Genomic DNA, 24,439 nt, shown 5'->3' on the forward strand with positions numbered 1-24,439 from the left:
CAGCGTCATGGATGAGACATGAGACAAATTCACATGGACTACTGCGTCCTGTAGAGGAAAAGGGACAGCAGGGCTACTCCCTCAAGGAGGGAGTGCCTCAGATTGGCTTGGCCACCCTCTCAAGGGGAGACCCTTGCCAAGACAGGCTTTCATTGTTTTTCTTTGCGCTGGAATTCAGGTACAACTTATTAATCATTGTCAGGCAGTAAACAGTAGATAGCATACAAAGAACTGTTAGGGCTTCTTCTAAGTCAGGGTCTATCAGCTAAAAGGCTACAAAACTTTGGGAAACAAACTCATTTTCTGCTCAGGCCTTTATCATTTAACTAAGAGCATTCTTAACAAAGCAGGTTTAACAGGATTTTACATATCCTTTCTCAGGCCTGATCACCTGGGGATCCTGCCCTTTCCAGCACAGGGCTGCACTGCTGTCTGTCATTGTTTCAGGCTTAAGTTGGGCAAAGGAGGCAAATAGCCAAGGAATTTTCAGAGACTTCTCAGGGACTCAGGGGAGTCCGGCTTCGTCAAAGCTGAGGGGCAAGGGTCCATCAGCCCCTTTCTTCATAGGCCCCCAAGTCCTTCCCTGGGTCTCTAGGTGATCATGCCAGTCTTAGGTCAGTCCTCCCTTGAGGAATCTTACCCATCACTGGCTAGCCTACCAAGCACTGGAGGCCAGTTATGAAAAAAGGAGCAGAGGCTGCGCTCCCTCCGGGGAGATAAGCTTTGTCTCTTTAGTGGCTTATGGTCTGAAGGTCACTCACTCAGCCATAGCTATGGGGGGTTACAGCTCCTGAAACCAGGCAGGGCAGTTCCCAACACTTACTTTTAGTTGCATTTCATTAGTTTATATGTTCAGTGTTTCTCCCCCTGGCCCACCTTGAATTATTGTCTTCATTGGTTTACATTTAAAATAATTGTTCAGGGAAATGTCTGTGCCTCTAACAATACAAGTGATGATTTATCAAGGGGAAGAGTGGACACTTGGGTAATAAGATCCCAAACTGAGTTTCTTACTCAATAACTAACCCTATCAAAGTAAGCCTTCATTAGTGTCCCACCATTGAAAGGCAGGCTCCCATTGCAGGAAAGACTGTAGTTTTGGCGTCTTTCCGTTTCACAGAACTCTGAGTGCTGAACGCAACCAAAGCTTGAGTTGTTAGGGATATTATGCACTGATGTAATGCTTAGATTATGTGTGTCGTGCCAGTGATGTGATCCACATGCAGAAGTGGGGTGATTTGTATCCTTTTTGTCCTGGTGTACATTTCTGCCTCTGGAAATAAACCAGGCCTCTGAGGTGAGGACAGGAATGTACACTTCTTTATTTTTCTTAAAAAAAAAAAAAAAACCTGTTGTCCTGAAATGCTATGACTGGCATTCAACATGTAGATTTTGAAAAGTTGTCAGGTTCGTAAGAGAAATGATGAGGGCTGTATCTCAGTATGCTCTGTGGTGTTTGAACCTACTGTCACTGCTGAAGATGGAGCAGATACATTCAGGATAAGCGAGTAGGCTGCCAAAATCATTTTCATTTAGCTGTGATCTTAATGGATGCCTGTACTACTCAAAAGCTGATCACTATGATTTTCAAAATTATACTCAGTTGAGTTTGTACAAACAGAAAATGTGAAAGGATTGCTCGAAAATATTTATATATTTAGCATTTGTTTTGTTTATTCATTTTTTTTCATTCATCCCTGGCCTTCATGTTATTGTTATGTAAAGAAATTTTACATTTTCGTCTATTGCCCATTAGCTTTTCAGATTTTATCAAATGCGGTTACAGGATAAATTGGGAAAGTACACTTTTTAGAATCCTTCACAGTAGCCCTCACTGATCTGCCCTAGTTCATCTGAAGGGTGCCGGGACGTGTCCTTGTGTCCGGCTGCCGCTATTGTGTCCCTTACCTCAGCTCTAAGCCCATTCTGCTGACTGTGGCATTTTTAAGGTCTTTGAATATATATATTACTTGTTGAGCTCTCTTTCTTACAATAGAGCTTAATTGCCTTTCAGAAAGGGCCCATATCTTATGAACCAAAGACCTAGTCCATAAAAATGAGAAGGTAATATTCTACTTTTTACTTTACTTTTACTTTTTACTTTTCATACCTTTTTACTTTTCGTACCTTCTTTCTAAGAACACATACATATAAGTCAAATATCCATCAAGTTTCTTAAGTAAATCTTTATTTCAGTCATTCTTCCCACTCTTTCCTTATCTAATATATGGTTATATCAATTGAGAGACAAATGAAAGGAAGTATAGCATTATGCAATGGTTCTCAAAAACATTTTGTTCTTAGGACCCCTTTATATTTTAGTTTTACAATTATCTAGGATTCCGAAGAGTTTCTGTTCATGTAGGTTACATCTATTAATATTTGCTGAGACATATAATGATTTATATATTAATTTATTTAAAAATAACAATAACAAAACATTGCATATTAACCAAAATAACATGTTTTCCTGAAAAATTATTGTTTTCCAGCACAAAAAAATTCTAAAAATGACATTATTTTATATTTTTGCCACTTCTACTTAATAGAAGAGAGCTGGGTTATCATATCTGCTTCTGAATTCAGTCTGTTATGGTACATTGTTTTGGTGAAGTATGTGAAGAAAATCTGGCCTTCCACAGGCATGTAGTCACTTCAGGCCTTTTCAGACAGTGGGAGTTTATTAAAGCTGATTTGCAATGATCAATCTAAAGTCATATCAATGAGATTTTCATACTCTGTTACATTCAATGCATCAGTGTGTCTGGCACTTGGAATGGCTCTTTTACCCATGCATACTTTTGTAATGCCATGCATCAGTCATTTGGAAAAATATTGGTTCACTGAATTTTATGTAGGTCTTTCAACTATGATACAACTATAAAACATGCATAATATCAAAAAATCACATTCATTAATATCACCATTGATCTCATCCAAAAAGTACATCCAGATAGATCTACAAAAGGTGCTGTTCTATATTTTATTCTCTTAAATGCAAAGTAAATTAAAATTAATTTTGTTTTAAATTTTTGAAAAATTTTTGTTGTACTCCATGAGATAATTCAAAGGTACTCTAGAAGTGTAGTTAATCCTTTCCAAAAATGATAGTGTGGATTTCAGAAGCATTAAAATGTCCAAGTGATTTTATTATTAATTTCTACTTTGTAGTTTTTTTCTTCAATATTGTAAGTCAAGTAAAAATAAAAGAGAATGATATGCTTATACAGTTAACTTATTTTTGCTTAATTCATTTCTTTTTCAATATTAAGGAAATCATTACTTGCAAAAGATGTAACTAATATAACCTTTGATATACAAAAAAAAGAAAATTAACCATTTATCTGAATCCAATGGACCTTTTAAATTATGTTTATATGTTTAAGTTTTTTTTTAAATAATGTGCAGAAGTAGAACAAAGGCATAGTAAAAATAATTTAATTAAAAATTTTAGTAATGCCCTGGTTGATGTGGTTTAGTTTGTTGAAGTGTGATCCTGTAAGACAGGTTACAGGTTCAATCCCAGATCGTGGTGTGTATGAGAGGCAACCAATCAGTCTCTCTCTCTCTCTCCCGGCCTCTCTCTCCCTCTCTCTCCCTCTCTCTCCTTTCCTTTCTCTCTAAAATCAATAACCATATAGTAAAAAGGTTTAGTAAGAATTTCAACATAGCAAACTTAAAATTTTGCTCCATATGTTCCTGTTTTGAAAGTGTATGTATGTGAAATGTGTTGTATCTTTTGAACTTACTGCTCATCTGTCATTCATAAACCTGGAGTATACCTATGTTATAATGACTGCTTCAGATTTCACATCTCTAATAGCTTCTGGTTTATTCCTGGTTCTTCTTGTACTTTTATGGTCAAAACAGTTATTAAAACAAAACATTTACAGGATTCATAACTTTATTGGAAAACAGCCCCATAAGTACAAAGTTTTTTCATTTTTACAGTTATAAATACAAATTAGAATGATAAATCTAATGATTTTTCTTTTTAATCATCTGTTTCCTTCTAATGACTTTGTAAACACAAAAACCTTTGGCATTTGTCTACTTAAACTTTATCAAATTTTGTTTCAGAAATACCATTTCAAAATTACTATCACACATTTTTTTTAGCAAAATAGAATGGCTCAGTTTTATTTTGCAAAATATTGCGTGAAGAAGTCTTGCCCATCTAGTGTCTAACTTATTGTTTACTCTGATTCTTGTGTTTGAGGAAATTCGTCTAAGATATCATCATTTGAGCACTTGAACTTTGAAATTTCACAATATAACCAGCATTACCACTTTGCTAGAGTTTAGAATACTACTACCAATCTTTCTTTTAATTGTTCAGTTACAGTTGCCCCGCCTTTTTCCCCATTGCTCTTTCCTACTACCAGTCTTTTGATTGGTCTAATAATTGTGCAGCATCCTCTGTCGATTTTCTTCTCTTTGCTGGTGAAAAATGAAAAATTCTGACTTTTCAACTGTGTTTATTAAAAAGTTTAAAACAGAAAAATATACATGAAGATGTTGTCTTCATATATTTTATATCTTTTTGAAAGATGGTATGTAATACTTTGGATGACACAATAATAAAAATGAAAGGGGGTATAATAGTGATGACTTATTTGAATACTGTACCATCCTGCTATGCAATTTCATCATGCTGTTATTTTTAATTATTTTAGTCTTCATAATTGAGAATAATTGAATATGTAGCTAAGAGAAAAATAATAAATAAGATATACAGAAAATAAAGGATCTTAAACAATTTGTAAAGTAAAAGAAAAATATTTTATGTAAGAATATTTGCAGTTTTGTGGATTTAGGGTAGCTGAAATGTAATTGGGGGATGTTGATTCTGAGAGCCAGCTGGACTGTAAATAATTTAGCCTCCTAGCTTTAAATGAGTTTACCTCCACCTGTAAAATAATATCTACACTTCCCAGTACTTAAGGTTCTCTCTCTCTCTTTTTATTACCTTCCACTCCTACCTTCCTTCTTAACAAAACTTATATATATATTTTGTGAGATGACTAAATGAGGCTATCTCAGGACTTGGGGGTGTTAAAACACTTTCCAATTACAGAAGCTTCTGGATTGTTATTAAGAATGATCATTGTAATTTCTGTACTGGTGTCTGCTATGTGCCACATCCTCTGCCAGGTGTTTTAGATCCATTAGCTGTTCTTCACAACCACCCTGAACATTCACAGAGATGTGTAAATACAGGATTGCAATTTCCACAGCTTCCAAGTTTCAGGAAAATGTGTGATGGTCTCTACTGCTTTGAAAATTTGCCAGTTTTTAGGCATCCTTTCCTTGAATGATTAGATGTACATTTCTTTAGTGCAAGAATTATTGCAAGGCATCAAACTAGGTCAAAATTGGGCTTATAGTAATTTAAATACAGAAAATACTTCTGATAAAGTAAACAGAAAATATAGTATGCTCATAAGAGTGTGGATTAAGAACATCAACTAGAAGGACCTCCCCTTTTGTAATAACTTTATAATGGTATATAGTGAGAGCACCTAATATGGCCATTTGACAAAAGATTCACCTAAAGTTCAGATATGAGAAATATTTTCTCTTTAAATGTTTTTCATTTTTATACATTTACAGGTTTTTAAGCCACAATTTTCTGCTCTTCAAAATCAAGTTAATGAGCCCTGAGCCTTTGTTTTTTCTATTAATAGTAAAGGTTTTGACATTACCAGCCCATACAGAAAAGGCACCCTGAAATGCTAAATGTCGTTATTCTTTCTTGATATTGCTAGGGGGCGGTATTTACTTAGCTGACTCTTTCAGCAGCCTAGCAGGCTGCCAAATCACGCGTACACAATTTCTTAATCTAGAAAATAGTATGTGTGTGACCTCTTTTCATTGTATTGAAGTTGAAAATAATTTCAGAATTATTTTCAACTTTAAGAACATAGCTAATAATATCTCTAACTTGATAAGACTAATTTTATTTATTTTTGTATTTGTAATAAAAAATTAATTATTCAATTGTTTTTTAAAACATTAAAACTTGAATCTACCTAGTAGTCAGTATTATCTAATTTTGCTATTGTGGGGCTATCAGACTGTGTGATGAATATATACTGATATTTTAAAAAATTGTTTAAGATGAAAATGTCAATTAAGATTTTTACATATTAAAAAGGGAGAAATATAGAAAGAATAAATAACCGGTGTTACATTCTCTCAGAATATATTCCCCATGTGTATGTCCGACTTTGACTTACTTGGTAAGAGGTGACTGTTGTGGGTGAGCATCCAGAAGTTGTTATAGGTTTTACTAAAGAAATTAATTCAGCTGGAGTTACAACTTTTCAAACATCATTAAATATGCTTTATTTCACTTATTTTAATAATTATTTTCATAATTATTATCAAAACATAAGTATATAATTTAAAATTTCAAGTTTTGAAAAATACTTTCAACTATTTAATATAGATTTTTAAATGTATTAACCAAGGGAGAGTAGTTAGTTTTTTCATTACTTGATTTTTATTGAAAACTCCTCAAGAAAATGTGTGACTTCATGGTTATTTGTATCTTTTAATCTGTCCCTTTGGGTTATCTTCGTTATATATTTCATTCATTCTTTCAACAAATATTTGTGTGCCTATTATGAGCTAGACATTTTCCTAGACCCTGGGTACATCAATGAAAAAAAACAGACAAAATCTCTACCCTTACTGAACTTACCATCTACTGGGGGACAGACAATAAAGAAGATAAATATACTATGTGATATATAGTGCTAATTCTAAAAAGGAAAAACAAAAACTAAAGCAGCAGCATGGATAAGTGCTCAGGTGAAGAGGGGTTGGATTTTAACTAAGGTGGCCTAGGAAAGTCTCACAGAAAAGGTGACTTTTGAGTGAAAGCCTCAAGGAACTGAGGGGAAGAGCAGTCCAAGCAGCAGCAGCAGCAAGTGCTACCGCCCCGAGGTGGAAGCAGGCCAGGGGTATGGAAGGAGCTGCCAGGAGGCTGCGTGACCGTGACCGGAGCCCAGTGAACAAGGAGGAGAGGTCAGAGGTCATTGGAGGGCCAGATTCCATGGAGTCTTATAGGTCAGAGTGAGGACTTCTGCTTCTGTTGTCAGTGGCAGAAAGCCACCGGGTGCCGTTGTGCAGAGGGGTGGCATAGTCTGATCTCAACCTTTTAACAAAATCATTCAGGCCGTGTTAAGAGAAACCCTAGGAAGGCAAGGATAGAATCTAGAAGACTGCTCGTGGGTTGCTGTAAATCAATCTAAGCAAGAGATAATGGTGGCTTGAATCAGGAACTTGGGAGTTGGGATGGTACGAAATTTTCATATTCTGGATGTAGTTTGAGGTAGAACCCTGGACTTCTGGTGACAGATGTACGTGTGGGAGAGAGAAAAGTCTAGAATTATTTCAGCATTTCTTTGCCTGAGCAGTTCAAAGAATGGAGTTGCTCTTAACTGAGATTTAAGGGTCTGTATTTGAAGGCACACATTACAGAAGTCTCAGGAGCTCAGTTTGGGGTGTTATGTTCTGTTAGACATGCAAGTAGAGGTGTCAGGTAGGTATTTGGACATACGAGTTTGGAATTCAGGGTCGAGACTGGGATGGAGTTATAAATACAGGAGTTCTCACACTGTATGTAACCATTTTGAGAAAAAGTCCAAGCACTGAACATAGGGCATACCAGTGTTTAATCAGGGGGGTGAAGAGGAACTGACAAAGGAGATGGAGAAGGAGTAGTCAGAAAGGTAAGAAGAAAACTAGATGAGCATGATGTCTTGAAGCAGACTAAGGAGAAAAAGCATTTTGAGAAGGTGAGAATAGTCAACTCTGTCAAACTGCTGATTGTTAAAGAAAGGTTCAGAATGAGAATTGGCCATTAGATTTAGCAAATGAGCATCTTTGATGCGCAAAACAGTCGTTTTCGTGGTGAAGTAGAGGTGGAACCTACTGTGTTTTTTTGGACTATAAGATGTACCCCAGCTCCCCAAATTTGGGAGGAATAATGGTTGTTAAAGCTGCTGTTGAGTTCTGTTTATGTTTACATTGGTGAAACATCGTTACTTATGTTATTAAATATTTTACCACATTTTTTGCTTCAAATTTTTTCCCCTATTTTCCTCCTCTAAAACCTAGGTGTGTCTTATGGCCTGAAATATATAATTGGAGCCCTGGCTGGTGTAGCTCAGTGGATTGAGCACGGGCCTGTGAACCACAAGATCGCAGTTCGATTCCCAGTCAGGGCACATGCCTGGGTTGCAGGCCAGTTCCCAGCAGGGGACTCACAGGAAGCAACCATACATTGATATTTCTTTCCTTCTCTCCTTCCCTTCCTCTAAATATAAATAAATAAAATCTTAAATATATATATCAGACTTTGATATATATATCACAGACTATCAGACAATCAGACTATATATATTATTATATATATATAATTGGAGTGAATTGAGAGAATATTTAGTGACCATCTCCTGCTCTTAATGAAGTACAAGTGCCTTACAGGCTAGAATTATGCTTTGTTCACTGCTGTATCCTATCATTCAGGCAGAGAGCGTGAATTCTCCCTAACCCTGACTTCTGTTCTGTACAGATCACCAGACTGCATGAGCCCCACCACGTTAGACAGGTCAATCTGCTGTACTCAGTCTGCTGCCTCCCATGTCGATTTTAACCAGAAACACCCTCACAGACACACCCAGAATAATGTTTACTTAAATACCTGGGGCCCCCATGGCTTAGGCAGGTTGACACATAAAATTAACCATCACAGAACCATATGATTATTGATGTGGTTGTCTTTAAATTCACCATTTGGTTGTTTTTATTTTATTTGTCTCATCACTTCTTTGTCCTTGTCTTTCTTTTTATCTGCCTTCTTTCAGTTAATTGGATATTTTTTCTGTGATTCCATTTTATCTTTTGTTGGCATATCAGCTGTAATTTTGTTGTATTTTCTTACTGGTGGTCCTCAGGCATGGGCACATTTGCCTCCAAGGGGATTTTTGGTCATGTCTGGAGACATTTTTTACCAAACTGGGCAAGTGCTCCTGGCATCTAATGGGTAGAGGTCAGGTTGCTGCAAAAATCTTAAAATGTAAAATATAATGACCCCCCTCCTGCCCAGAAAGGGTTATCCAACCCGAAATGTGAATAGTGCTGAAGTTAAGAAATTCTAGTCTATACTACACTTCTTCAACTAATAACAGTCTGCTTTCAAATACTCTTATACCACTTCACATATAGTATAAATACTTTACCCCAGAGTACCTTTATTTCCACATCCTGGTGTTTGTATTATTGTTCAACATTTTATTTCAGCATATGTTATAAGCCCCATGAGAAATTGTTTTTGCTTTACAGTCAATTATTTTTAGATATTTTTTTTTATTTTTTAAGATTTTGTTTATTTGTTTGTTTGTTTGTTTGTTTATTTATTTATTTATAGGGGGAGGGAGAAAGAAGTGAGGGAGATAAACATCAATGTGAGAGAGAAACTTATCGGTTGCCTCTCTCACACACTCTGTCCAGAGACCAAACACACAACCCAGACATGTGCCCTGACTGGGAATCAAACCAGTGACCCTTTGCTTTGTATGACAACACCCAACTAACTGAGCGATACCGTTCAGGGCTATTTTTAAATACTTTTAAATATGTATGAGGTCTTTCCAGAAAAAGTACAGCTGTTGTTACTATAACATTGTTAATATAATGTTCATGGTTTGCATGATATCCATGTAACCTGGCAGCCCAGAGGAGTGGACTGGAATGCACATGCATGAACAAAGATGACTTAATTGTACTAACAGGGGGGGTGGTAGACACTACTGAGTGAGCATGTGTACTGTGTGGCTGTTGCATTCAAAATGACTGAGCGACTAGAGCAATGGATCTGCATCAAAATTTGCATTAAGCTTAAACATTCCTCATGGAAACTATTCAGATGATTCAGAAGGCCATAGCTATAGGCAACTGTTGGCTGGCAACTTCATCATGATAATGCACCAATTCACACCTCACATCTTGTGTAGAGTTTTTTTGGCAAAACATCAGATTACCCAGGTGACTCAGCCCCACTACAGCCCAGATTTGATGCCCTGGTGTCTTGTTCATTACAGGGTTTTATTGTTTTGTTTTATTTTTTATCCTGGCTGGTGATAAAATAAGCTATTCCTGGCTTTGGATGAGCCTAGCAAGTTTTCCCTCTGATTCTTTTTTTTCCATTTTTTTTTATTTAATTATTTTTCAAGTACAGTCTTCTGTCTATTACTCCCATCCCATCCCACCCCCCTGCTCCCCCCCTCCCTCCCATTTCCACCCTTCTCAGTCTCTGATTCTCTAAGTGGTCCTTTCACTGCTTTGTGTAGTTTCCTCACATGCATGCCCTCTTCAGTATGCGAAAAACGAGTTAGTCACTGAAGTAATTCAGAATGACAAACAGTTGGCTTTGATCAAAAGGGGAGAGGGAAATATAATTGATGTCAAGTCCTTAAAGGAAATATAAGTTGACTATTAGTAATGTAACTAATTTCTGACTTTAGTTTTGAATTAGGCTGAAGAGTTTGGATTTTGTTATGTTTTATTGTTTTCTTATAGGTCATTCCCTTTACACTGAATGTTTGTATGCCTCAGTTCTCCCGTTGTAATGTCACTTGAGAGGACTGTGTGTCAACATGTATAAACAATGATCTTGTGGAGAGCAATGGGCTTTATTTCACATAGAATACTTATTTCAGTATAGTATGTAGTTGTACTATGTTTCTTGAGTGGCACTTTGGTAGGATATTCAATTGTGTGCAGTACAAAGGTATATGCAGTTTCACTCATAAATTCATAATGTACAGCTGGTGGGAGAATTATATATTCACACCCGATCAGTTCTACAGAAATCTTTCTTTAGTAGAAGCCTGTATGGAAACAGAAAGTAAAATTAGAGCTTTTTCACATTTTTATTCATTATTATTGGGTTTTGATATTGACAAAGATTGTTCTCTACTTTAAAAAACTAAGAATGATTTCTCACTTTCATAATCTCACCAAATTAATTGAAAGTGAATATTTATTAAGATTTTATTTATTTGTTTTAAGGGAGAGGGGAAAGGAGGTAGAAAGAAACATGTGTAAGAGAAACATAGATTGTTTGCCTCTTTTCACAACCCCAACTGGGGACCTGGCCCTCAACCCAGGCATGTGCTCTAACCAAGAATCGAACGAATTATACCTTTGAATCCATTGCTGGAATTGAACTGGTGACTTTTTAAAAAATTTCTAGACAGCTAAAGGTGGTGGAAATGGGAGGGAGATGGGGAGGAATGGGTGGGTGGGCTGGGATGGGAGTAAAAAAACAGAAAGCTGTACTTGAACAACAATTACAATAAAATTTTAAAAATAATAATAATAAAACTAATGAATTTTCAAATGATAAAAAAATTCTACACAGTAAACTTACGAAAATAAACTTGCCACCTAGCTAAAGAATCAAATCATATCATTTCTAGATCTTATTACTTTTAGTTTATTATAAAGCTTCTTATTAATTTAAAACGTCTTAACGGAAAGCATTTGCTTTATAACATCTTTTTATGAGATATTGTGGACATTTATTAGATATCTTATTGAGTTTCAAAATCAGTAAGGGTAACTCAACACTAATGAGGACCACTTAATCACAGAAATATTTTTGTACAACCTGAGAAGTACACCCTTGAAATTAGCACACTAGTGTTCTGTTTGGATTAGGCATGATCTTGAGTTGTATCCTTTGATGAAGTGAAGACATTCTGTTGAGTAATCCTTGGCCTAAGGGTCATGTGCAGCCTTTGTAATAGAGAATATTAATTAATAGCATATATGTGATAATAATGGTAATTATCTACATTCTGTTTTATTTTAATTAATAAAGTAGATCAAAACAAAACTTTCTTTACCATTCAGTTTATTGGCAATCTTTCTAATTATGTCTTTTATGTCCTCTTTCTCTCTGGCCCTCTGACTCCTTTTTCTACTCATAGCTCTATGCCATCCCTTGGTTTCTCACCATGTTTACTCGTAAGTATTGTTTTTCCTCTTTTTTGATATCGTGCTGCCAAAAGTTCAGCTCTGTTCTTATATAGTATATTATATTTACAATAGTATCAGCAGATTTAATTACATAAGCATCTGTATGCACTTCTAATCAGATAGAGTTGGGTAGAAAAGAATATCAATTGTCCTGACTGCTGAATATTAAAAAAATATTGTATTGGATGAAACCTCTTTTACATATTATAACACTCATAAAATTTCAGCCCTCTGTTGAAAAAGAAATTAACATTACCTATAGTATTTACATAAAGGTTTGGAAGGCAACTTTTACAACCATCAGGCTTAATTTTTAGAGATTCTCTAATAACTAATACTTTTGTTATTTTGTAAATTAGAATTCCTCTAGAAATTAAGGTTATGTGAATGTGTAATACTTGAACCAATTACAAATATTAATGCAGTCTTCATCTGCTTAAATATACATACATGCTAAGTGAAATACAATATTTGAAGTAAATCTGTAGACACTGGCCTGGAAAGATATATACAGTATGGTTTAATGAAAAAGATGCAAAAAATAAAAAATTGCTAATTGGATTGTTTGATGTGAATTTCATAAAGCAAGCATTTCGAGTGCATAATAGAAATGCAACAATACTAAAACTCCGCTGGGTGAATAAGTATAACTGGAAAATTCTAGAAATAAATACATTGTATGGAACAACTACACCCACATTCATAACAAAGGTTAGGAAATGCCATCTGTTTGACCAATGTAATTATCAATTTTTTAAAGATTTCTTAGGAAGCAATAAATTTACAAAGCCAAATAGACATTTTATAACAACAGTTTGGTAGTACATGTCTTAAATAATGTTTCTGACTATTAGTTAATGGTCATATGTCTAATAAAGTAGCTAGTTATTGTTTTAATTTTTGTTAGTTTTTTCTTGTAATTAATTAATTGATATTTTTTTATTTTACAGATGTATTTCCGCTGCACAAAATTTTTCACCTCTGGGATACCTTGCTACTTGGGAATTCCTCTTTCCCGTTCTGTATTGGAGTGGCAATTCTTCAGCAGCTGCGGGACCGGCTTTTGGCTAATGGCTTTAATGAGTGTATACTCCTCTTCTCTGATTTACCAGGTACAGATGTAAATATATGGAATCACTAAATGAAATTTAGTTGTAAGATGAGACATTCTCGTACCAGTTTGCGCAAATAATCATTTGAGCCCTCAGGATCTATTCTCCTTGAGCCCTATTATCCCTCGCTGGATTCTCTCTCCCTTGAATATTGCCTCTTCTGCTGGCCCAGCATTGTAAATACAAAACTGGGTCATTCTAGCTCCCTCTGGTTTCCTTTCATGTTGATGATGCCATCAAAGGGGTACAAGGGGGGAGGGCAGTGCCATATTAGCCTTTTTGCCTAGAACAGGCCTGTTTATCTTCAGCTGGTAGAGTGAATAAAAGGCCGCATGGGAAGGTGTTGAAGAGTTTATATTGACTTGCTCTCTCCAATTCATAGCTTTTTTGCTAACAATGTGACAGGTAGGAAAGAAAGTACTGTCTTCTTGGGAGGGCAAATCACACTCCAGGGAAAATCCACATCCTGCAGTGCAGGATAGTGAGTTGGGCTGTGTGTTGTCTTCACTGTAAGGAGTTTGTAAATCTAGGAGTTGAATGCTTAAGCGAAGATATATGGAATGCAACTATGGTCTAAGCTTTGATATTCTGGCTGAAAAAATGAAAGTAACATTGTTTCCTAGAATATAACAATCTAAGGAGAAAAAAGCCAAAATGTTTTTCCAGTGGAATTCTACTTTCTCCAAACAGCGTTTCATTGACTCCAGTCCTTGTTCTGAGTGCATCACTGGTCTCTATATATTCAGATAGGCACAGGTGACTGCTGATAATAGACACTTAGATTTATCCAAGAGATAAATTTGCCTAAAACTGAAAGAACAAAAGGTACATTAGATTATATATTTATTAGCACTCTAAAGAGGAATAATAGACCTGCTGCCTACCCTGATTTTTCGTTTTAGTGGATTATCTGTACCTGGTATCCTACCATTTTTCTGTTGTTAAGTGTCATGCTTTTGGGGAAAGTGACAAAAATGCTTAAATTTATTAATTTGTTTAAAATTCCTTCTCCCCCTCAAATTAAAAGTACTATCATCAGCTTTCTAACACCAAATTTTAATTAAAGTAAATTATTTCTTATATAAACAAACAATAGTTCAGTTCTTATATTATTTTTTTCTGGGGAAGTGTTTATGAGAATTAAATTACCTTTTTCTTCCTTTATTTTTTTTTCTCTTTGTGATGTTGAACAGTAACTAAGAAGCAAGTTCTCCAAACTAGGAATATTGTCTCTACCCTGCAGATGTTTTCCTGTCATTTCCAACTTGCCAAAGTAAACAGGGTGATTTATTAGGATTAAGTGAATTTTTATGGTCAGTTCTCAAAATATACATATATACTAGAAATGCTGACTGAACAGTTTCAATACAAGAAAATTGAATGCTTTTCTAATTTTGCCCATAAATCCTCCAGTGAAACACTGGTGAAGGGATCTGTTTTTATATTGTGTAGACAGGTCAGTGGTAACTGCTTGTTCATTAAAATGAAATCATCATTTCTCAAATCAGAAAGAATATATGTTTGTTAGGACTGACTCGTTGAAAAGGTCAACTCTGTTACCTTTGAAAACAGGATGCCCTGTACTGATGTGCACTGCCGTGCTGCTGGGCACCATTGTTCCGGCTCCTCGCTCACTCGCTCTCTACGTTTGATTCCCATCAGGAAAGAAAAAAGTTTTTAAGAAAAATGTGACTTAAAAAAAAAACAGAACGGGTTTAAAAGCAAGCTTTGTTCTTAAGTTTTGTTTTATTTTTAATCAAGTTACACTTATTTAGTATGTCTTTCCTACATAAATCTAAAGAGATTTTTTTTTAATCATGTTGAGTCCCATCACAGTGCTTGATACTCGAAGGAACAGGGAAGTGGCCGTGGGGAATCCTAAAAAGTGGATTCAGACTGGCACCACGCAAACACACTGAATGCACCTTTTTAAGCAAAGCATTTAGTGATGTAAGCTGGCAATGTAATTTGAAAGAAACATGCTGTTTTTTAAGTTTACCCCCCAAAATTAATAGTACAACTCTGTATTTCACTTTAATCCCTGGGACAGTCTGTATAGATAAAAATAGATTAGAATTAATCATTGGTTTGAAGTCACTAACTATGTTGTACCTTATTGAAATCTCCATTTAACTGAGTTTAAAAGCATAAATAAGCAATCAGAACAAATTTGACTGAATTCTTTGCTGAAGCAGATTAATAAAGTCACTGTTCAAAGTATCTATTGACAATTAAATGAAGGAAACACCATCCCACTGGTAACTTTGTGAGCAACACAGACTTCAAAAAAATCATCCTTTTTAGTTGTTTCTTTCTACAAAGAGAATCCCAGTAGTGCAGTGCCTGCGAGCATGAAGTGTAGAGCCATATCACCTGGGTTTCAGATACTGGCTCTCCCACGGACAGTGATGTGACCTTAGGGATATGGCTTAAACCTCTTTGTATCTATTCCTTGACTCTAATTATATGAGAATGGTAATTGTATCTACCTCATAGGGTTGTTTTATTAAATAAATCAGTATATTACGTAACTTAGAGTAGTACCTGGCAAAGAGCAAGTGCTGTACGTTATTGATGTTATTATAATTATATTTTGTTTTCCTCCTTTTTTCATTCTATCATGATATGCTTTTCTCTTCATACTGTAAACTCAGCAATCAGCTGTTTGACTTTTTCTATAAATTATTGAAATAGATAGATATCAGCCCTGGTTGGTGTGGCTCAGTGGATTGAGTGCCAGCCTGTGAACCAACAGGTTGCTAGTTCAGTTCCCTGTCATGTCACATGGGGACCTGGGTTTTGGGCCAGGTCCCCAGTTGGCGGCGTGTGAAAAGCAACCACACATTGATGTTTCTCTCTCTCTTTTTCTCCCTCTCCTCCCCTCTCTCTAAAAATAAATAAATATTTTTTAAAAGAAATAGATATCAATCATATATATTTCCTTGTTAGTCAAAGCAAGTGAGGAATTACCTTAAATGTCATGTAAGCCTTCAATATTAAGTGTATATTATGACTAAAAGAGTCTGTTTTTTCATTGCTTGGATACAGCATAGTTTAGTGGCCAGAGAGCACTGACTTTGGAGTCAAGACAGATAATGGGTTTGCGTCCTAATTCCACCAATCACTACCTGTGTTAACTGGGAAATGTCCAGTGTGGTTCTGCTGCTAAAACAGTGGCACGTAGAGTGAGCTAAGTATTCATTCTCATCCCAGCTCGAGCCCATAGCAGCAGTGTGAACTTGGTCAGGCTTTTAATGGCACTGGAAAGAGAATCCTGTACATTATGAAAGTTTCAGGAAGATGGAGGCGATAATGTCTGCTCCAGTGTTATGGTTAGCACCAGAGATGATATATAGAATGCACTTGACACAAAAGCTGGTACCAGCTATGCATAACTATTTTTAAAGTATATGTAGTAATAAATATTTTAAATATGTAAAGAATGTGTAACATTCAATCTTTATAAATTCCTCCTTTCTTCCTCCTTCACTTTATATGAACCCTTTGATTCTTGAAGAAAGTACTCACAGACAGGAATTATTATTTTTGCCAAAAATTGTTCCCAACTTCTGTTCCCTTGTAGATGATATAGTGTGATGTTACATTCCAAGGAAGTACAACTGGTGCTAGAAAATTTTGCTGAAAGTTCTTGACATGTATTGGTATGCATGTCATTTTAATACTAGGGGAAGTAACTGTGGGAGCAGTCCATTTGGTATTTGTCAATCTAAAAATAGTGGCAGGGTGTTTTGGAAGAAATACTGAGATTTTCATTGCACCATCCAATCCTGGACGTTGGCGCCTGGTGTCAAAACCATTTCCAAGGTTACCACCCTTTAAGCCCAGTTACAGGGTGAGGTCTGTCAGCCTTCAGCCTGCTCTCTCTGATATTCTGCTATATTGTCCATGTGGCTGATTTTTTTTTGAGGCTACATTCAAGCAGTTTTCAAGATGAGTATGAAAATCTGAATAAAACCAAAATGGTAATAATTTTAGAGTTGATTTATAATAGCTGAGATGTTTAAATGCTTTTTTTGTTTTGTTGGTACATATCCTGTGTATAGTTGAAAATTAATTCAAAATATTTATGTCATTATATAGTTGAGATAAATTCTTAGAATGCATGGTTTTTTGTTCCTGAGCATCTTCAAAGATAAGAATATATAAAAGCAGAAAAGAAGCTTTTATTAGAGAATATATAGAACAAAATTGAGAAATCCGGGTGGAAGACCACTTGATTTATTATCAGAGATTAAAATAGTTACTTTAACATTAAGATAAAGAAATGTATATATAAACTATTTTAGAAGAAAATACTGAATATATAAAAGGGACATGAAAATTTAAAAATCCTGGTCACGGGGAAATTAGCGTTTGGCTGAAAAAAATTTGTTGTGTAATGTGCAATATAGAAGCTTAATGGAAGGGAAATGGTTTAAATGAAAAATTTAGAAAATTCTATTTCAGTGTAACCTGTATACTTTACAATAGGATTGATTTTCAACTCACATGAAAAATACTGGTAGCCTCTCACTATTCTGTAGCACTTCACTGATTCCTCAAAAATATTGAATTAGTGCTGTGAGTAATTAGGAAAAGGTACATATCTGTTCTGATTGAAAGCACTTTTATAAGCACTTTTTAAAATTTTCTCCAAATTTAGCATAGCATGGGATATTTTATGAAAGCAATACATTTTTTGAGTAACCCAGTTATGTACCAGGTTGCCTAAAAAGCTATAAAAAATCAGGCCATTTTTTTCAAATAACATGCAAATATGGAACTGAGAACAAAATGAATCAATGTATGAAAATTAGGAAAAAGAGCAAATTACTAAAATATGCAAACCCTTTAAAACTGTTTCTCATTCTTTTCCTGTTTATCCCCAAGATGGAATTGGATATTGTTGAGGAACGTAGGAGTAAATTCAATCTAATTTATGAAATTCTGTAGATGTTTAAGGTACTCTTAATATTCCCTGGAGTGGCAAAGGAGAGAAGAAGAGCAGTGAGAAGTGACCTCAGTTTTCAATCAACTATTTCATTCTTTCATTTAGGGACAAATATAAGTGAAATAGAGTTACCATAACATATATGTGTAATCTCCCAATTGTAAATAAATATTTTAAAACTATAAAACTTAAGTCAAATTTCATTGATTGTAGCCAACAGGCTACTAATTTGTGACCCCTTTATTAAATATGAATATTATTAATAAATAGTTTTAATGGTCATAAAAGCAATAGGAATTCATAACAGGGATGCTACCAAGTCTGGGGGAGTTGGAGAACTTTCCCTAAGCAACTGATGTTTAAGGTAATATGTGGAGAGGGGAGAACCCTCTAGACAGAAGGAAGAAAATATTCAAAACCCCCAAACAACTCACAGAATTGGAATGGAGTACTTAGAACAGAATGGACAGATCTAGAAAATAAAACAAAGAGGTAGACAAAGAATGATCATTCAGAGGTATTGGGATTTCCTACCAAGATAGCTGTGTGGGCAGACATGGCTTGCCCCTTCACACAACCACATCAAGGTTACAATTAAAACAAAGAACTGCCATCACTCAGAACTGTCAGAAATTGAGCTGAATGAAAGTCTGACAACTACGGAATTAAAGAAAACACATCCGTCCAGACTAGTAGGAGGGGTGTAGATGCCAAACTGGCTGGTCACTCATCCACGTGTGGTGGATAAAAATTTGGGAGGGATAGTTCAGGAGTGAGGAGTCCTGACCCCTTCCCACCCAGGATTCCAGTGTCAGGAAGATAAGTCCCCACAACTTCTGGCTTCAAAACATAGCAGAGGTTGAGTCAGTGAAAGAGACTTGTAGAATCCCAAGCAGTTCCTCTTTTTTAAAAAAAAAATATTTATTTAATTATTGTTCAAGTACAGTTTTCTGTCTTATATTCCCAGCCCTGCCCCCCTCAGTGCTCCCCACCTCCCTCCCATTTCCACCCCCTACCTTAGTTATTGTCCATGTGTCCTTTATACTTGTTCATGTGAGTCCTTCCCCATTTCCCCTGTGATTCTATCCCCTCTCCCCTCTGGTCCCTGTCAGCCTGTTCTGTATTTCAGTGTCTTTGGTCATATTTTGCTTGCTTATTTGTTTTGTTGTTTAGACTCCTGTTAAAGGTGAGATTATATGGTATTTGTCTTTCACCACCTGGCTTATTTCACTCAGTATAATGCTTTGCAGTTCCATCCATGATTTTGCAAAGGGCAAGCAGTTCCTCTTAAAGAACCCACACATGGATTCACCCACTCAGACTCACTCCCTCTGAGCTCCAGCATCAAGGTAGCAACTTGAAAGCCACCACTAGTATACAGGGAGAAACTGAAGGGTCTAGCACCAAGGCGAGCAGAGACCGTTGTCCCTTTTCTGAACTCTCCCCACAGAGTCAGCAACCTGGTGCCGTATCTGAGACCCTATCAAACTAGCTAACACTGTTTAACCCACCTTGGAGATCCCTAGAAACTCCACATCACCCAACTTGCAGGCCAACCCAAGCTGCTTTTCCATATGAATGTCTGGTCTTGGCTCATGCTTCACAACTACCTAAATCCTCTCAAATAAGCAATATCTGGCTTTGGTGAGCCTTAGGCTCTGCACTAGCAGCCGCCAGCTTAGAGTCACAGTTTGGCTTCCCCTGGCAATCTGCCAGCCCAACACAAGTAGCAGCCATCTCAGATTGCTTTATAGCTCAGGCAGGGTGGCCTTCCACCTCTAGTACCCAGCGCGAGTGATAGGAGAGGCTGTGCCACTGTACCCTACAGGACATCTACTACATCAGGCCACACTACCAAGACAGGGAGTCATAGCAGCTCTACCTAATACATAGAAACAAACACAGGGAGGCTGCCAAAATGAGGAGACAAAGAAACATGGCCCAAATGGAAGAACAGATCAAAACTCCAGAAAAAGAGCTAAATGAAACAGAGGTCAACAATCTATCAGAAGATGAGTTCAAAACGCTGATTAAAAGGATGCTCAAGGAACTTAGTGAGGATCTCAACAGCATAAAAAAGATCCAGTCAGAAAAGAAGGATACACTAATTGAAATAAAGAACAATTTACAGACAAACAATAGTGGAGGGTCTGAAGCTGAGAATCAAATCAGTGATTTGGAACATAAGAAAGCAAAAAAACAACCAATCAGAGCAAGAAGAACAAAGAAACCAAAAAAGTGAGCATAGTATAAGCAGCCTCTGGGACAATGTCAAGAGGTCCAACATTCACATCATAGGGGTGCCAGAAAGAGAAGAGAAAGAGCAAGAAATTACAAATCTATTTGAAAAAAGTGGTACAAGAAAAGTTTCTTGATTTGGTGAAGAAAATAGACATACAAGTCCAGAAAGCACGAGTGTCCCAAACAAGATGGATATAAAGAGTGTCCAAGACACATCATAAAAATGCCAAAGGTTAAATATTAAGGAGAGAATCTTAAAAGAAGCAAGAGAAAAGCAGAGAGTTGCACACAAAGAAGTTCCCATAAGACTGTCAGCTGATTTCTGGAAAAAAAAAAAAAACTTTAAAGGCTATAAGGGATTGGCAAGAAAAATTCAGTCATGAAAAGTAGGGGCCTACAGCCAACATTGCTCTCCCCAGCAAAGATATCATTTAGAATCAAAGAACAGATGAAGAGCTTCCCAGATAAGAAATAACTAAAGGAGTTAGTTTATCCTTATCACCAAACCATTATATGACATGTTAAAGAGACTTATTTAAGAAAAAGAAGATCAAAACTGTGAACAATAACATGGCAAAAATACAAATCTATCAACAATTGAATCTAAGCAAAGAAGAGCAGAGACAGAGTCTTGGATACAGAGAGGATATTGATGATTGCCATATGGAAGGGGGTGTAGGGGAATGGGTGAAGGGGTGAGGGGATTATGAAGTACAAAGAGGTAGTTCTGGATAGCCACAGGGATGTAAAGTACAATGTAAGAAATGGAGTAGCCAAAGAACTTACATTCATGACCCGTGAACATGAACAATGGTGGGGGGTTGCCTGAGGGAGTGGTGGGTGCTGGGTGAAGGGGAGCCAAAGTGGGAAAAATTGGGACAACTGTAATAGCATAATCAACAAAATATTTTTAAAAATAAAGGAGAAGACAAAAATGCATGGTCATGCAGAGCTATTTAAAAATTACATTTGTACAGATTTTTTTCTTTTCAACTTATGTGAAAGAATGAAAAGTATCACTGAAAATCACATCAGGAACTAAAATACAAATGTTGTGTTGATATTTGTTGAGCATTTTGGTCTCTGTCCGCTCCTTTCGAGGCTCTCTATCCTGAACAAAGCAAAGGATTCTTAACATAAGTGCCTCCAGTATGTATCCATACTTCCTTTTTTATGCCTTTAGGCCCATACAGAGTGGAAAGCTTATTTGGTTTAAAAAAAAAAAGGAGAGCAACAGGAGTACACAGTTGTTCAATGAAGGTTTTGTATTTTCAGCCCCATGACATTTGATAACATTTTTTTTGAAGCTGAGAACCATTTACATTTCCTGCTTGTACCTATATGGTGTTAATGCATGTCTGTTTCTAGGAATTGTATCTTCATGGAATTGCAGAAGGACAGTCATTATGGAAATAAATATGGAGATTTTATCTATGGTGCTCCACTTCCCCCCCAGCCATAAAATTACATATTATGATTTAGATGGAATATTATATACTGTAGGTTAAAGTTGGTTAAGGATAGATGAGAGAGTGGTTTATTAACATGATTACATAATCACTAAAATAAAAACTGTGAAAATGTATTTTCAGAATCTCATTAGGTTATATCAGCCTGGTTTGGAGCAGGGGTGGGAGTTGGGCGGGGATACTGCATTGTTTTAAGGAAAAGGGGAAGTTTTGAAAACAGATTTTGTAATGCATGACTTCTAGCTTCAGATAAATGATCATGGAAAACACACTAGAATGACTGTTAAAAACTCAAGTTGTTAAATGATTCTAAGAAGCTGGACGAATTCTCATAACACCGATATAGTTGTTGATCTTGAAGCATACCATTAATCTGGCAGTATGTACATAGTTTATAAAGTTAAAAGAAAAATTTCTTATGTGTTGGAAACTACAGTGAAAAATAAGATCAAGATTGATGAGAATTTTCTACTTACCTTGAAAATTGAAAGGTTATTTTAAAATTGGTCCCAAGGCCTCACGAAATAATAGAAAGGCTGGTCTCTGTAGGAAGACTGTTTGCTTTATGATTGACGGCTCTTCTCCGTTCTGAGTTGTTTCGAGTAGTTCAAAAATTATATAGTTATTATAGATCAGCGATTAAATATATTTTGTTTCATGACACCAATGATGAAATTTTTTATGTTTGTTTTATATTTATTGAGTGTTTATATGTGTCCGGGGTTTGCAACACACTTAAGATATAAATTTATTTTTTGTTTTTGAAGTATGTTAAAGTAATCAACCTCAAAAATCTTTAAAATCAAAAATATGTTTAAAATCTTCCTGCATATACTGCTGATGGATAGAGCAGGTAACAATGTAAGGACCATAATGTATCATGCTTAAAAGAGACATTTAGCGACATTTAGAGACATTTAGACATTATATTAACATATAATGTTCATATGTGATTCATATTTTGATCCTATGTAATACTCATTGGTCCCGTTTCTTCCTTCTCTTCTAACTAGCTCTATATATTTATACATAAGTGAAAACAATTTTGTGTGCTTCCTATCCTAAATTATGGTTATCTTAAACAGAATGAAAAGTAACTTCTTACTACATGTCTCTAACTGCGCAGCATGTGTGTTGAATCAAAACAAAAAAAATTAAGAAAAAACAAATTCATAGATTAGAGGAAAAGAAGAGGAATAATAAGCCAGGGTGCTCATAGGCTAGTTATTTAATATTACATAACACAAAACAAATAACTAGATTTTTCTTTTATTATAAGAAATTACTTGTAATTACTTCTAACACTTCAAACCAGCTTAAACCTTCAATACGTTTGTCAGTCATATGAAAAATGCTTATTCAACTTGATCAAAATGTTCTAAAAAAATCAGACTCCTATTTTGCTTCTGATTCACCATTAGGTATAAAAGAAAAAGAGAAAATGATGCCCGCCACTGACCTAGTGCTAAATCTTCCAAGCTGCTGCATTGTTCTGTTTTCCAAAGTGTGCTGGGTACCATTATCAGCCAGCTGCCTGGCATCATAGTATCTACCTACTCAGCCGCTAAATGATGAAGACTGTTACGTTAAGAATAGAAAAATGTTTAAGTGTCCGTATATCAGTAATGCTTATTGAATTTTCTATTTATTTGTCATTTCATTGGAGGCATTAAGAAGCAGAGATGATAGATGTTTAGCAAAATGCGCCTGTAATGACATGCACATATCATGGGTTGGAAAGGCTGAGTGAATTAAAGTGGGAGCCAGTAACATATTATACATCCTTTCCCCTTTAGACTACATAACCAAGGTTGTGTTTTTAAAATATATCCATTCATATATTCAACAAATACTTAATGATTTCCTGTTAGGAATATGTGTGTGTAATAAATACATATGTATGTAAGTTCATAATTAACAATCAATCTTATTATTGGTTTATTGTTTTTTGTACTGACCCAAAGCATTCATACATAAATATTTAAAGACAATCCAGTGGTATCCTGTAACTGTGGCTGACACTTGGAACTTGGGTTATCTTAATTACATATGGTATTACCTCCAGTTCCAGTAAACTACTTGACTGGCTTGTGCATTAGTTCCTTAATTTTTCAGTGAGGGAATTCACCTTCCCTCTCAGAATCGCTTTGTAGAATCAATAGGATTTGGAATGCAATGGAATGTGAGGTGTGTGAATGTATTTCTATACCCTAAGGTAGGGAGCGGAAGCAATTTAGGGAATGGGTGAGTGGGCATGCTACTAGGAAAGTTAGCTAAGTAAAGTTTTAGGTATGTGCTTAAGATATGTATGGGACCTAGATTGACAAGTTGAGTCACTTGAGTGACAAAAGGACAAATGTAATTTGAAGATTAGTCAGAGACTAAAATTTCCTCTGGTATCTTTCTTTTCATTCCCCTGTTATCTTTGAGTTTCCCTAGAGATTTCTTCTTCAGTAAGGTCTTAGACGTGCAGCTCTTTCAGTTGTGTTACTGTTACTATTATATAGGAGCCCCGTCAATATGTAGGTAAACTGGAGGAAAGGGAAAGTGTTCTGCAGTCCTGTGATTAGATCTCAGTCTCCTATCAGGCCTGTGTCCCTGGGTTGTGACCT

The 24,439-nt window shown here is 35.8% G+C and overlaps 1 protein-coding gene across 1 annotated transcript in view; it reads left to right on the forward strand.

Annotated features, from left to right (window-relative positions):
• TBCK (TBC1 domain containing kinase) overlaps positions 1-24,439 on the forward strand; it is a 189,213-nt gene that overhangs the window by 87,686 nt on the left and 77,088 nt on the right. The window contains exons 21-22 of the mRNA XM_037031868.1: positions 12,006-12,042; positions 13,005-13,166. Coding sequence (XP_036887763.1) covers positions 12,006-12,042; positions 13,005-13,166 — 199 coding nt within the window. The remainder of the gene's footprint in view (positions 1-12,005; positions 12,043-13,004; positions 13,167-24,439) is intronic.

The sequence above is a fragment of the Sturnira hondurensis genome, unplaced genomic scaffold (assembly GCF_014824575.4).
Source record: "Sturnira hondurensis isolate 20B ecotype Veracruz unplaced genomic scaffold, ASM1482457v3 Scaffold0021214, whole genome shotgun sequence".
NCBI lineage: Eukaryota > Metazoa > Chordata > Mammalia > Chiroptera > Phyllostomidae > Sturnira > Sturnira hondurensis.